The 15,926-nt window shown below is 36.9% G+C and overlaps 1 protein-coding gene across 1 annotated transcript in view; it reads left to right on the top strand.

Moving 5' to 3' along the window:
* Rfx6 (regulatory factor X6) overlaps positions 1–13,855 on the top strand; it is a 53,963-nt gene extending 40,108 nt beyond the window's left edge. The window contains exons 12-19 of the mRNA XM_034524479.2: positions 1,375–1,519; positions 3,220–3,329; positions 4,739–4,856; positions 6,262–6,384; positions 7,012–7,218; positions 8,607–9,119; positions 9,935–10,147; positions 12,965–13,855. Of these exons, the coding sequence (XP_034380370.1) occupies positions 1,375–1,519; positions 3,220–3,329; positions 4,739–4,856; positions 6,262–6,384; positions 7,012–7,218; positions 8,607–9,119; positions 9,935–10,147; positions 12,965–13,140 (1,605 nt within the window). The 3' untranslated portion in view covers positions 13,141–13,855. The remainder of the gene's footprint in view (positions 1–1,374; positions 1,520–3,219; positions 3,330–4,738; positions 4,857–6,261; positions 6,385–7,011; positions 7,219–8,606; positions 9,120–9,934; positions 10,148–12,964) is intronic.
* The last annotated feature ends 2,071 nt before the right edge of the window (positions 13,856–15,926 follow it).

Genomic DNA, 15,926 nt, shown 5'->3' with positions numbered 1-15,926 from the left:
AAGTTATTGTTATTGCAATCTCAAAAGAAATATACCGACTGGTACAAGTTAAAGTTGTAAGTAGTAAGGCTCTGTGATTCCTCTTTTAGACTTATCTTTTGAATTGGGTATGTGTGTTCTCTTCTGTGTGGTGGTATGTGCATGTGAGTGCAGGCTCCTGCAGAGGCTAGAGCTATTGGATACTCTTGGAGATCTTACAGGGGGCTGTAAACTGACTGGCATTGGGTACTGGGGACCAGACCCTCAGGAAGAGCAGTATGTGTTCTTACCCTCCATGCCATCTCACTATCCCGTCTGCGTGATATTTAATGTTCTCAAACCTTCATGTCTTCTGCACTTTAAACTGCTACTGATAGTCACTGTCAGACAGGGAGCAGCAAACTAATTCATAGATAGGAATACCACATACAGTTTTTACTGTGTCATAATTTTTGGCTTTAGGGAGGTGTTCAGTGTCCTGAATAAAAACAAAAACAAAACAAAACAACAACAACAAAAAACCCTAGTCATAGGTCCAGATAAGAAATGTTATGTTTTAAATGTTATTTTTCTTTTCTTTTCTTCTCCTTTACCTTTCTTTCTTTTTTCTTTTTCTTTCCATTTTTCTTTTCTGTTTGCTTTGCTTAGTTTGGTTTTCTAAGAGAGGATTTGTGTGTGTGTGTGTGTGTGTGTGTGTGTGTGTGTGTGTGTGTGTAGCCCTGGCTGTCCTGGAACTTGCTTCATAGACCAGGCTGGTCTTGATCTGCCTCCTGAGTGCTGAGATTAAAGGCACAGGTCACCACCACCCCAGCTTTAAAATGTTATTTTTAAATGAACACTTTAATATTCCTTGCTTTGTGATGATTAATCAAAAATTTTATTTTCATTTTTTAAATCTTAAAAAAAAAAATTCAAACTTGTCTCACAAGCAATCATGTGTTTCAGTTATCTTAAAATTTGCATAAGGAGTTTGACCAGAGGAGATGATTTGGTCAATAAAGCATTTGCCATTCAGATTCAAGGACTAACACCCACACAGAAGCCAGGCATGACAGCAGCTCACACCTGGTGTGGGGGAGACTGAGAGTGAGATATAAATCCCAGGGACTTTCTGGTCAGCCAGGCTAGTTGAATCAGTGAGTTCCAGGTTCAGTGAGATACTCTGTCTCAAAAATAGTGTGGAGACAGACTGAGGGAAACACCCAATCCAGATCATGGACCTCCACCCAGACACATATGTATACATAGATACAAATGTATATTTACAAGCAGATACACTCAAGAGAGAAGTTATTTATGGTTATCTTTCTTCAAGAGACAATTTTATCAAAGCTAAAATTTTTTCTAAGTAGACTATAATTGATATAGTTTATTTTCTTTTTTGACTATGTGTAGATTGCCAGACCAGCTCTCTTTGACCAGCATGTGGTGAATGCCATGGTATCTGATATTGAGAAGGTTGACTTAAATAGTATTGGATCTCAGGCTCTTCTTACCATATCCAACAGCACAGACACGGAATCTGACATCTACAGCGAACGTGAGTCTGCTTAGCTAACAACAGAATCTCCTAATTTGGACAATACTGACCTCTTGATGGGTAGTGTAACGGGGAAGTTATGCCATGCATCGTAAAATATTTAAGGGCATCACTCATCTCTGTGTACTAGGTGCTAGGAGAATCAGTCTGTCCAGTTGTGACAACCAAAAGTGTCTATATCAGAGGTTCTCAACTTGCAGGTTGTGACCCATTTTGGGAATGGGGGGGGGGATCAATGACCCTTTCAGGGTTACATATCAGATATTCTCACTACAACCCATATCAATAACAAAGTTGCAGCTATGAAGTAGCAATGAAAATAATTTTATGGTTTGGGGTCATTGCAACATGAAGAACTATATTAAAGGGACACAGTATTCGAAAGGTTGAGAACCCAATGACTGCTCTAGGAGATACTGAATGCCTCTGGCAGCAAAATCACAGCTATTGAAGAAACTCCTACAGAAACATTTTTCATTAAAAAAAAATGCTCTCTTTTAAAAGATATACTTACTGTCTGAAATAGTGAAGAAAAGTAACTGTTTATTTCACTGTCTAGAAATAACCAAAATAACTTGGAAGCAATACAAATGGCCTTGAGTTTTCTAATTTTCTTCCACTGTTATATGTCGTATGAACACATTTGTATGTGTTCCATGCTCCTGTCATTGTACAGCATGTGAAACATATAAAGATTGTGTGTCAGTACAATGCTATTAAAAGCAGAGATTTGGTTCAGTATTAGGCTATTTGACAGTTAACATAACCAATGTGTGTGACTACACAGCTGTGCTCGATATCAATGGGTAGCAGCACCAGACTATTTTTCCATCACTTTCTGTCTGCCAGACAGAACTGCCCTCTCTATAATCCTGGCTCAAGCAATGGCTTGTTCTTAGAGTCCGGTATCAAGCCTCATTTCTGTTGGGAGAAATGATATGTTACATCTAATGGTTTACAAGACCTCAAACTCTTCAGTGGTAATCCTAGTCTGTCCTCTTAAATTTTATTAAGGTTGTTATCTGTGTAAATGGCTCAGTTCTTCAGTGCTGGCCTTAATTTGGAAAAGATAGAGTCTTTCAGAAAGCAGAAAACCAACAAGCTTCATTTGGGCCATTTATTAGCTTTTGACTCATCTAATGAATTACTTTCAGCAAGTGAAAGTACTGATTTAAAAAGAAGTATTTATTATATTAGTGATTCCCATCAAGAACATGTATAAATGTACATACTTAATGTATAAACCTATATTTCAGTATATCCCAAGACAGATAAAGTGATGATTACACTAAATATTTTTGTTACCACTAACAGGATAAAACATTAACTTATTTCACACATTTATCCATCTCCATTTCCCCTTTATGTTACAAAATTACTAATGTTTTATAGTTCAAGGTTGTATCATGAGTTCATAGTGGTTGTGACCTATTTAAAATTTTAATTACCAACTGCTAATTATTCATAATAGCAAGTTTTATCATGTAATTTTCACATATGTATATAATGTACATCGATCATAGATCATATTTATCCTTAATTAGTGCTCTTCTCTCTCTCTCTTCCTCTTCACAACTATTGTTTTTTCTCTCTACTCTTTCCTCTTCTTCTCCCTCCTCCCATTCTGCGCCTCCTCCTCCTCCCACTCCTGTCTTTCTCTTTTCCTCCCCGTCATCCTCCTCTTGTTTTTGACATGGTAGATGACTCCATCACTGTGTTCCAAGAACTGAAGGATCTCCTTAAGAAGAATGCTACAGTGGAGGCATTTATTGAATGGTTGGATACTGTGGTAGAACAGAGAGTTATTAAGGTATTTTTATGAATAATTCAGAAAATATTTTTAAGAGAAAAAATGCTAACCTGGCTGTAATCTTTTGATGCATGTGGAAAAGGTCCAGACAGTGTATTTTTAAACCACGTTTTGTGTATTTGTGATCACAAGAAAATGAGGCCTACCTAGATGGCTATCAACAGGTGAATAGGTAGGGAAAATGTGGTACATATACAGAGTGAAATTTTTTTCCATCTGTAAAGAAAAATGAAATTCACTGAAAAATGAGTATGTCTGGAAAGCATAGTATTAAGTGAGGCTATCCAAACTTAAAAAAGCAATACCACATGTTCTTCCTCATACTTGATCCTGGGCCTGAATATGCATATGCAGCACAGTATAAGTGTCCATAAAAAGAAAGGAGGCCAAGAAATGGTTGAAAACAAGGATGGGATGGGAAAGGGACAAGTGAGAAAAAGAGGTAAGAGACTCAGGTGGATTATGGGGAACTTGAATATAGCAATAGGAGAGGAGACAAGGGAAAGGAACATCTATTAAAATGCACTTTGTTTAACAATGTCATAATGATATTTAATAATGTGTATGTTAATTTAAAATTTTAAAATACTTTGAATATTTTGAAACCATATAAAATTAAATGACCCAAATATCAAAATCAGGAAAATGACTGGTTTGAAAGCACTAGACCTGAAGTTGGTTCTGTTTCATTCTTAATCTAAGGCTACAGGATGCTATTTTTTTCTGTATCAATGTTTAAAGTTACACCTGTATGAGAGGATTTAGGTTAAAAATAAACTTAGAAAATAAAAAAATTTGAGTCTTTCCAAAAAAGCAAATTTTCTTAAGACTGACTGAAACTGTCATCTTGTGTACTTGAAATTCTGATTTTGAAAGGTCACAATTTTATGTTTTCTATTTGGTTTCTTCAACTCTTTCAGTTAACCTTCAAGTCATCCATCATGAAGAGAGGTATTGAGAGCAAATACGTCCCTCACTAGCTGGCTCAAGCCACTCTATAGGAAAACAGACTCACTCAGAACCAGGGAATCCAGTTAATCATCTACAGAAAAGTACCACCCTCACTTCGTACATTACTGTCTGTCCTTCTTAAAGCTTTATTTTTTTTTTTTTAAAAAAAAGAAGATTAAAATAGCCTGTAAATTATTTCAATGTATAGCCTAATTCTAATAGGAAACTAAGCTATAAAGAATAAAGATGCAGGGCCTTTAAAATGACAAAATAGAACAAATACAACCACAGGCTGAAGTTAAAGATTTCCCGGACAAATCACTTTCTTTGATGAAATAAGTATGAAGCCACACCATCTATCTGCTTATTAGACAGTTTCTCTACCTAGTCGCCCAAACAGGGCACATGTGCAGTAAGAGGACAGATTTCACAGCTTCAGTTTGTTCTGTTATTTTTAGATGAGCAAACAAAACGGAAGATCTCTGAAGAAGAGGGCTCAAGACTTTCTGCTCAAATGGAGCTTTTTTGGTGCCCGAGTAATGCATAATCTTACCTTGAACAACGCATCAAGTTTTGGTATCTAGTGTGCTTTACAATGACTGGTTTCTGAATAATTTCACTCACTCCCTAGTCGTCCATTTTCAACAGCTTGCTACTTCCTTTTTCCTTCTCAAAACACATCTGAGTACCAACCACATTAACAATGGTAGTTAGGAGCTATCTTTGGGAACCAGACTTCCTGTAGTATTAATTCCTCACACTGTTTCTCTGATTGAGGCATTACCTAAACCAGTCTGAGGAATGTTCTTTATATAAAGCATAGGTGTTTGAGGAAATGTTGCAAATAAAAAAATTTACTCTACATAAATCTGGAGTAGAAATGCTTGCCTAAATTTTCTGCATAAAACAAGCAAATAAAAAACAATAGTTGAGACATTCTCCTGGGGAAGTATTCTAGGTGTAGCATGGCCACAGTTTCTGTCTTTCCCGGGTACCCATATAGTCTCACTTAAAAACCAATATGTAACTTGGAAGGCACAGGCACCTAAATTTCTGAACTGTCTTACCTTATCTCTAAACTCATAATGAAATTATCCCACAATTAGACTAATTTCACTTTTTCAAAAATTGCATATCTACTTTGCCCTGAACTTTCTGAACTTGCTAATTCTGAATTACAATACTAACCTTATAGACATGGAATTGCATTTTAAGAACTTTTCAAAATACTAAACAGGTTAGGGTCAACTAAGGTTTCATTTAGGGTTCAATGGAATTAAAGTCGGATAATGGGTTGAAAAGTCAACAAGAAATAAATTATTAAACTTAGTTTAAAATTTTATAATTTGATTTAATAATTAGAACAGCTTTTCTTATATTTCAAGTTTCTTAAAATGCAGAGCACCAAAGCCAAACTTTAGCATGAAGAAAGACTTTTGTTAGGAAATCCATTGAACAGTTCAAAGAAGGTTAAACTTTTCAGTCCACCTTTTGCATGAAAATGACTCTTTTGCTTTTATTTTTAAATCAAATATGGTTCAGGCTGGAGAGACACCTTATTTGATAAAATTTTCAGACAGTGTTGGCCATCGTCTAATTATTTAGTACAAAGTAAACAGGAATCAAGCAGAAGAGAGCTCATTCTCTTCTGGTTAAAGCTTATCATGCTCCGGTGTGTGCCCTCTTAAAGCAGAAAGCCTGTCTCACTTTCATCCGAATTTTCCTTTGATGTAATTAGTGGCCAAAGGGCTGGCAGGACAGTACACACAGGGAGCTGGGTAGGAGGTACACAGAAAGATTAGAGACCCAAGTTAAGCATGTTGGTCTTAGCAGGTCATTGAAAGTGCAACACATATTTGTTTATTTCAGTTGTTCCTTGTAAAGGGCGGAGAGATGGTCACAAAGATAACATTTCTCCCTTTTCCTTTTCTTTCCCCTTCCTCTCTTTTCTCCTGTACGTGCCCCCTTTTCTATACACTAGGCTCATTCCATTTGATTCGAATGCTTCTGGATGAGTACATTCTTCTGGCCATGGAGACTCAATTTAATAATGACAAGGAGCAGGAACTACAGAATTTATTGGACAAGTATATGAAGAACTCGGGTAACTGACACAGCCATTATACTTTTCGTATCTCTTTGTTTAGGTCTAAGTGTAAAAATCTGCAGGTATACAAGTGGGTTCAGAGTAGCCTCAGTTTTGCTCCACATTCAGGACCACTAGTATCACTCCTGAATACTGATGGGGAGCACCTTATCCCTTTCATTTAGACATAGCAGTGAAAGTTTCTCAATGGAATCTGGCTTTTTACACAACTTATGTTCTTTATTTCTGAGACTTTCATTAAAGTTAAAGAAAACTCTGCCATAAAATGCCCGCAAATCATTGTATTTCAAGGCAACACATGTAGAAATACCATGTAGAAATACAAGAGTTTGGTGCAAAAGAGGTTAACCCATTTCTGGTAAGAAGCCTGCATTCTGAAGACTGTTTATCCCAGAGTGGCTTGTTCAGTGCCTTTCAGAATGCACCTACCCACAAATACTCAATTACTAAATCCAGCACTGTCACTAACCACCAAAGCCTCCAGCCTGTTTCCTATGGAAAATATTATGCAGGAGTTTCCAGATTTATTACTCAAACAGGAGCCATATTCAGTGTCTTTTGCTTGGGCTTGTCAATAAGGAGTATCATGTAATCTCACCTGTCATTTTAAAACAATCTTTCCAGATGCGAGTAAAGCTGCCTTCACAGCTTCCCCAAGCTCGTGCTTTCTGGCCAACCGAAACAAGGGCAGCTTACTTTCCAGTGACACTGTGAAGAATGAAAGCCATGTGGAAACATCCTATGTCCCTCTGCCTTCCAGCCAGCCTGGAGCTGTACCTGCTGCTCTACACTCATTCCCAGCTGAGAACACTGAGAACATGCCACTCCCAGGTATGTGGGGCAACAGTAAAGAACACCAACACAGCCTTTCCAACCCATCACAGAAGACCCATCTCTTCATTTCTCTCAGTACTGCTGACTCCCAGGAATGCCACGGAGAAAACTCTTTTAGCTGATTAAAATTTTAAAATTAAGGGTTTATATTTATGATTTTTTTGCCATTAGCATTCATATTTATACCGTTAGAAATGTAGTTATTACACACACAGATGGTAACTCATACCAAGTGTGACTAGGTCTTTTCATTTAATAGAAGAAAACATATCTTAGATATGCATAAAATCCCTAAGATACTTTGAAGATGAAATGTGGACAGCTTCTAGGAGTGGTGGCACGCATCTGTAAGCCCCAGCACTCAGGAGACTGAGGTACGAACGTCATGAGTTTAATCCAGGCTGGGTTGGATAGCAAAACTCTGCCATTAAAAACTGTGTTACTGGGTGCAGAATTGGCTTAGTGGTTAAGGGCAATTGTTCTTATAAAGGACCCTGGTTTGATTCTCAGCATCCACATGGAAGCTTGCCATCTCCGCAAGCATCAGGCTTGCATGTAGTAGACAGATGCACATGCAGACAAAACACTCATACAAACAAAATAACAAAAAAAAAAAAAAAAGAAATTTTAGAATGGGGTTGCTTATTTGATTTTGGCTTCAGTGAGATTTATCGTCCAGCCACTTTAGGACAACGATGCAAAAATTTTGTGCTTCGCAGCAAAATAAATTTTCAGTGATTTGAATGAAATGTCAGAGTTTATTTTAAATATAGCTTCAGCTCATGGACTGTTACAAAAGTTCCATTTTATAGGTTAATGTATTGGGCATACAGAAGGTTAAAACAAGAGGGGACTTAAGATGCTGTCGCTTAACTATATTAATTGAAAGCCACAGGCTCAGGGAGTGGAAGATGTTAGTGAATCCTCACTCACCAGTGGTACTAGTGTGCTGAGTTCAGCTGACTGTGAAACGGGGCATTGTGATGTTAGTGCATTTTTATATTACTGAAGCTCAAATCATTATTCATTCATTTTGGGTTTTGTTATGGTACAGTGTGGGCATCACACTGCATTTCCCTTCCTACTTGTGAGTTATTTTTTAATTAAAATATTTTTCATACAATATATCTTGATCATGTTCTTCCCTTTCTTTACACCCTCTAGCTCCTCTCAGCTCCTTCCAGCTCCTCCCCATCCTCCCAAAGCTCCCCCACCCCCTATTCTATGATTGTGAATTTGCACGCACACATATTCTCCAGTTATTTGCATGAGAGAGGCACTACTTAGTTGGAACAAAGGGTACATTAATAAATAATTTGAATACTTTGAAAGACATGATTCCATCTACTTATTATGTCACAAATAGAATGGTCTCTTTTTTCTAGGTCAAATAGAGCTTTCACAAAGTACTGGCCATCTGATGACACCACCTATTTCTCCAGCCATAGCAAGCAGAGGAAGTGTTATTAACCAAGGGCCAATGGCTGGCAGACCCCCAAGCGTGGGCACAGTCCTCTCAGCTTCAACACACTGCTCAACATATGCAGAACCAATTTATCCTACGCTCTCTCCAGCCAACCACGACTTTTATGGGACCAACTCTAACTATCAGACCGTGTTTAGGGGACAGTCTCACCCTGCATCAAGCCTCTATGCTCACCGTGCAGAGCATGGGAGGTGCATGGCCTGGACTGAACAGCATCTTTCTAGAGACTTCTTTGGTGGCAGTTGTGCTGGGTCTCCATATAATTCCAGGCCATCTTCCAGTTATGCACCATCTCCCCACACACAAGAGTCACACAGCATGCAGTTTTTGAACACAGGAAGCTTCAACTTTCTTAGTAATGCAGGAGCTGGCAGCTGCCAAGGATCAACACTGCCTTCTAATTCTCCTAATGGTATGTAACTTTTAAAGATGTTTTTGGCCTTTGAGAAGGGAGCAAAGCAAAATCTAACACTGAGTTTCACCTGTGCTGAGCATCATAATATCCAGTAAAAAAATGTAAAAAAAAAAAATCACAGAATCTTAGCTACTTGTAGAGTGTATCTGCCACACTCAAACATATTCCTTAATTCTTGTGGCTTTATTAAAGTTTTTTTATACATAATTTTTTAAAAAGTCAAACCTTATGCTAGATACATTTAAAAAAGAATATTCTGTCCTTTGAAAATATTTTCAATGGAGATTACATCTTCCAGAAAATTAACAGTATATTTTAGAGATTGGCTCTAAAATCAATATTATCTATTTATTTAAAAATAAAACAAAAAACCTGAAGTTAAGGAGATTGAAAGACTGTTGGATTTATTAAGAAGACTTTCTCCTAAGTGTAAGCATACATATCTCCAGAAACATGATTCTGTAGGTAGAAATTTTGTTTGAGAAAATGCTATGCTTTACAGGGCTAGCAGTACTTGTATCTTTCTTCATAGATATGCTTTATAAATTTAGATACAGATTATGAAAAACATGTAGTCAGTTTCAAAATGAATAATATGCTAATTACCTTTTAACTAAAAACTATCATAGTAAACCATACTAATAGTATTTATATACTATATACTAAAGCATAAGTTTAAGTCTCAAGCTAATAGAAATCATCCTGACTACTAGATATGTTTAGGGCTACACACAGCTATGTTGTTCCTTTTATCTTTCCTGGGGTGATTCAGTAGCAAACAAAGAGAATATTCACAGCCTGTTCCATTCTAGGATACTATGGAAACAATGTAAACTACTCAGAGGCACATAGGCTTGGATCGATGGTGAACCAACATGTTTCAGTCATCAGCAGTGTTCGCTCCCTGCCTCCCTACAGTGATATCCATGATCCACTTAACATTTTAGATGACAGCAGCCGGAAGCAGAGCAACTCGTTCTATGCAGACACATCCTCTCCTGTCGCATGTCGGACTCCTGTAGTAGGTAAATTGTTTTCATAGTCAGTGAAAGTGTTTTAAGAAGTGATGAACTCTAGCTATGCAAAACGACCTGGCCTGGGTTGGGAGGGTGGATGTTCACTGAACTAGGCATGCATGGCCCTAAGGTAATTTTAATCATTATTTTACGTTATATTTTTGTGTTTGAGTAAAGAATAAATTTCCATTTCTCGTTCTTTGAAATGATTAATACGCACCTATTTAAGATCTGTTAGTTCTTCCAGATATAATAACTTATATTTAGTATGTATAAAAATCTTAGCACAGCTTGTCAAAGGCACTCGAAATGATAGTGAACTTTCTGAGAAGAAAAATATTACATTTTCCTCACTTTCTTATGACCATCATTAGACTCACTAGGAAGTGTCAAGAATGATCTTTGGACCCCATAATTACCATTAGCACCCCATACCACTCTGAGTGTTTACAGTAATAAACAAAAATCCTGTAATGGTGGCAGCTAGTATTTTCTCAATTTTTTGCAAACTGAGATTGAATATCCTTGTAGAAACTGTTGCTATTCTTTATTGTTATATATAAGATATAATTCAAGTCAACATGAGCAAGACAGTTGCCTTCCAGGAAGTCTTCTAGCTGCTCCTTCCAATTTTAGCCTCATTTATAGATGCACCACCAAGTTGAGTGCACAGAAGAAACTTAACAAATCAATGAGTGATGGACAAGTCCAAATAAATTTAGGGGCTTCACGTATGGCTCCAGCAGCAGAACACTTACTTTTCTGTCATGTATAAAACCCAGGGTTTGACTTCTAGCATCAAGCTAACAATCTTAAATATGTACACACATTTGGTCTACTTTAATTAGTAAGTTATTTCTGATAAGTATTGAACCCGAAGCAATGTATACATTAAGTTTGGAAAACTAATAATGAAGTATCACTGAGAAAGTATGCATCCATAACATATCAAAACAAGTGTGGATGTTTATATGAGACACCTGAAATCTTCAATGGAATTCATTTTTGCATTAGGGTAAATGAAGGGCACATGACACCCAATAGGAGCACTGAAAAGATGAAATAAATTCCATCTCTCATCACTCAGTGTACTTTTCCAATAATTCAATAGGAAGTACTTCTTCCCTTCCTGTGACCATCACAAGTGCATCCTGGGCAGTCTAGTAGCTCATCTCCTGCTATCTGATAATAGTCATTGCTTCTAGGTTACTCTAATGAAGCAGAAAATTCCACTTCAGGAAGTGTCCTCACCATCAGACTAAAATGTACCGTGTTGCTATTGTTACTATTAGTTCTGTTTACTTGTAGAGATAATGGAAGCTTTGATGGAACATGGCTTGGAAGTATGGTGGATTCTAAGCTTTAGCTGTCAGAGATGACTAATGAGCAGATTGCAAACTGGGCATCAGAGGAAAGAGAACAAGTGGGGCCTGGACCCATTCTGTCCTCATCAGTAGCAAGCCTGATCCTTAGAGACAGACAGCACATTACCATGACTAGAGAATGGATCAACCATGCAAGAAAGAAGTAGACCTTTTGAACATGTTAAAGAAGGTTTTTAGAGCAACTATATATCAGATCCTGGGTATGAGGTTACTGAGGTAATCAGGACACAGTCTCTTCTTGGAGAAAGTTTATGTTTTAGAAGGGGGAGAGTAAGGAAATGAATATACAAAGAATACATTACAAAGATAATTTCATTAGAAAGATAACTACCATATGCTTTCTCTCATATGTGAAACCTGTATATATACATGTGTGTGTGTGTGTGTGTATGTGTGAGAGAGAGAGATGCATTTATATATGTGTATGCATGTATGTCATGAAGCATCATGAGAGAAGAGGAAGGGCTCTTAATAGACATAAAAATATATAGTAATGGAATGCATGAGATAGAATTAATTGGGGAAGGAGGAACCAGCTGGATAGAGATCAGAGTATTCGGAAGGACAGTGGGGGGATGGGAACAAATCACAAGTATAAAGACTATATGTAATGAATATAACATATATGTATATGCTATGATAAAGCCCATTACTTGAAACACTCACCTAAAACAGTTTATTAAAAGATACGTTAAAGTTTTTTGAAGTATGTAAAGTGGTGACTGGCAAAGTGGGAGCAGGCAGATGTCAGGCATGGAATCCTGAGGCAAAGACATTTGAATTGAGAGCTGGGAAATCCAGAAACACTGAAAATCAGATGAAGGAGATCTAGACAGAAAAACGGTCATTACAGAGCCTTTGAATTCAGAGAAAATTTTGCAAAGTTCAGTGAACGGAAAGAAAAGTCAATGTGTCTTGAGAAGCTAAACATATGAGAGAGTAGAGCAGAATAAATTTCAAGTCAGTTTGTGGTTTGTGTAGAATTTTGTGAATCATGGCAAGAAGACAAGATTTTATTCCTAGAGCGTAAGTCATGGTCATGTGATAGAAAAGTAGAAACTTCTTTACATATCAGTGTGATCTTCCTAGCTCTTCTCCAAAGGGTGAGAGACTGAGGCTGCTATATGGGTCTAGGAGGAATGGTGATTGGAGGTGCAGACAGGAGGTAGAGGTAGTGAAGACATATTTTAGTGACAGAATGTAATATAATAATGTGTGTTTTCTCTGTGAAAATATGTAGAAATAATACACAGGATAACAACAAGTGGGAAAATCAAAGAAAATATTATTTTCCTGGTGAATTATGTACACTTGCATTTAAAACAGCTTATATATGCTAGATGCAAAAACCATAAAAGATTCAAAGGGAGTGGTATTTGTGGAATACAGAATACATCAATTTGTTTTTAATTGTTTTAATTGTTTGTGTTTTCCCTTGTAGCTTCCAACTTGCAAGCCCAGATTCCCTCATCTTCATCCCAGTGTATGTATGGAATTTCCAGTCAGTATCCAGTACAAGATAATCTGGACACCAATGGAGCAAGCAACAGAGAAATGGTGTCCTCTTTACCACCCATCAACACTGTGTTTATGGGGACAGCAGCGGGAGGCACTTAAATGAACAATGTAGAATGCAGGTGAAACTCAAACGCTCTGCTGCATTGATGTCATATCCCTTCCCCCTCCAGCTGCCATGAGAGAAGAGAAGGTTGAAGGTGTAGTGGCTGAATGTTATTTTCAGATCACTGCTATGCTGGACAACTCCATTAGTGAAAGGAGATACTTATATTGCACACAAATAGGAATAGGCTAAAATGTAAAGTCATTATTGATCATAACTTAAAATACTATCAAATGAAGCCAATGGAAATTTAAAGATGCAGACACTACAAAGATGTAATATTTCACTTTCTAATCTATTGAAAAAAAATCTGTCTTCTCTCATCTTTGGTTTCTGAAAGAAGAAAAAGTATATTCAATGCCTTCACAATATCTTTAATTTATAATCATTGTTTACTATCACCTATTTGACCAAAGTCAAATGTCTAAGGTCTACCTCCTGTGGAAATGTTTACAAGGTCAAGACTTTATAGTATGTAGCCTGGATCCAAGTGACTTGTCCTTCTATCCCTGTGCACTAGCGTGGTGATTTCTGTTACATAGCAGTGTTCCAATTCTATGTGACTAAATAGAAATGATAAATACTTTCCTTCTTTATTTAAAATGATAAGAGGAAATAAAAAAGAATGTATGAAAACATTTTCAAAGCTGTGATTGCTTTTGGGATTGATACTGTTTCTGAAGAATGTGGGGACTTCAGGCCAAAGTACTGTGGATATGAAATGAAAGAATAAATAAAGCCTGCTGCTTAAGACTGTATTATTCAAGGGTATTTGTATATCAGACTCCTGACTGTAAATGCTAATAAATTAGGTTTAGACTGTTTAATTTTTCTTGTTTTTTTTTTAAAAAAACAGTTGTTTATTGAGTACTTTTCTTATAAATTGGAAAGGAATAATGGGTATCCAGGGATAATCTGGATGCAAAGGCTGGTTCAGATTGAATTACAGCTAAGCAATGCAACTGACAGCACTGTCTATTTACATCTGTTTATTTTTCTTTTCCATATGTTGTGGCTTGAAGACTGATGGTCTATTCTAGAAGACTTCCATTAACTATACAAGAATCTCTTAGTAGTGTGCCCACTTAGCAGCATACAGTATGATCTAACAAACAAGCAGAGAAAGTTTGCAGTATTAGCAAATCACGAGAAATATGAAATGAAGTGTTCTATTCCTTTGACTAATAATTTGTTATGACTACAAAGAAGGATGAAACTATAGGCTTGGAATGCAATAACATCATTAAGGAGCATTTGAACACAATTCTTGAGAGTTAGGAACCAACATTTAAAGGCATATTTAGCGTTGTCAGATGCTATGTTATATAACATGGGAAATACAAAAATGAAGGAGGTACCTGCCATACCATAAAGCTTCCTTGTATGGAGACAAAGGGGTGGGGGTGATAGGAAATTAAAGCTTAAAGATTTGAGGATGGAGAAATTGTTTGAATAAATGATGTTCCAGGAGTATGTAGCAGGTCAATGTGGGGAGAGACAGGCTGCCTAGGGGAGTCTTTAACCTGAGGATTATTTAGAAGACTATTTCATGTAATCACCCAGCAGATGTGTATAGAAGGAGATATAGGAGATGCATGAACATCCTTTCAGACAATGTAGTATATGGTTGCTCTCTAGGCTTATTTGCCAGGTATCAAGTAGCTGACCAGGAAGTGTACATAAACCCAAAAGATAGTGAAAAGCATCTCTGGGCTTTGTTGATTTCAAAAAGAAACATGCGACTAACTTTCCTTTTGTCCCAGAGAATGGACTTGGAGTTCATGTTGTTACATGAGTGACAGTATTTCTCAATCCTGACTGTTGGTATTTACACAAGATGGTTCTGCTTTATATAATTATTCTTACTGTATAAGATGTAATTTAAAGTCACTGGTCCTCAAATACTAAGTTCTAATAGAACATGGCTATTTCCAAATGCCTCTAGATAGGCAGTGTAAGCCCTGCATGATTCAAAGAAGAGATGCTTTGAATCTTGCCTGGGAGGAGATCATAAGATGGCATACTGCTCTGCCCTTGGTTACTCATCATTTAAGAGTTGCTCCTTCATAGGTCTAAAGGCTGGATGCTCAAGATATTTTGGAACACATTTTTGTTAATTTTAAATAAAATGTAAGGGTCTTGTGTGATCTTCAAGTGGACTTTGTGCAACTTGTGTAGTGTTCATCACAAAGAAGTAGCCGTTCAAGCTGTTGCTTACATGAAATTAAGACTACAAATCCAAGATTTTGTTTTTTAATGACTTGCATATATCTTGACTTTTAGGATTTTTCTTTTTAAATTGTACATGATTATGGCTACTGTTAAAGACACATAAAATGTTCCAATTGATTCAGCGAACATCTTAAGATAAATTTAAGATCAAGAACAAGCATCAAAGCTGCTAAAAAATCCAGCTGTGTCTTTAATACCAAATCACAGATCATAATGGACATGGTTTATTTTCCTTTCTCTAGGTAGTTTTCTACTAGGGAAAACAGAGATTTCTCAAGTTATGTGCACCCAGCATATTTTTTAAATAAAATATTGGTAGCATTTGTACTTTAGAGACAAATTCCAATGACAGTTGTGATGCCAAAAACTGAATCTCTTTTCTGGCTTTAAGAGAGGAAAACCCTGGAGATGCTTAAAGCCTCACCCAATGAGAGCTATGTACTCAGTGAGAGCTATGAAGATATAGTTGCCATGATATGTTAAGTGGCAAGTGCACCAGTAATTAGTGCTAGGAGCAAGGCTGTGAATATATGGCGATGTGTGGGATAGA

The sequence above is a fragment of the Arvicanthis niloticus genome, chromosome 20 (assembly GCF_011762505.2).
Source record: "Arvicanthis niloticus isolate mArvNil1 chromosome 20, mArvNil1.pat.X, whole genome shotgun sequence".
NCBI lineage: Eukaryota > Metazoa > Chordata > Mammalia > Rodentia > Muridae > Arvicanthis > Arvicanthis niloticus.
Note: the sequence above shows the minus strand (reverse complement) of the source record. Positions and strands in the feature narration are given on the sequence as shown.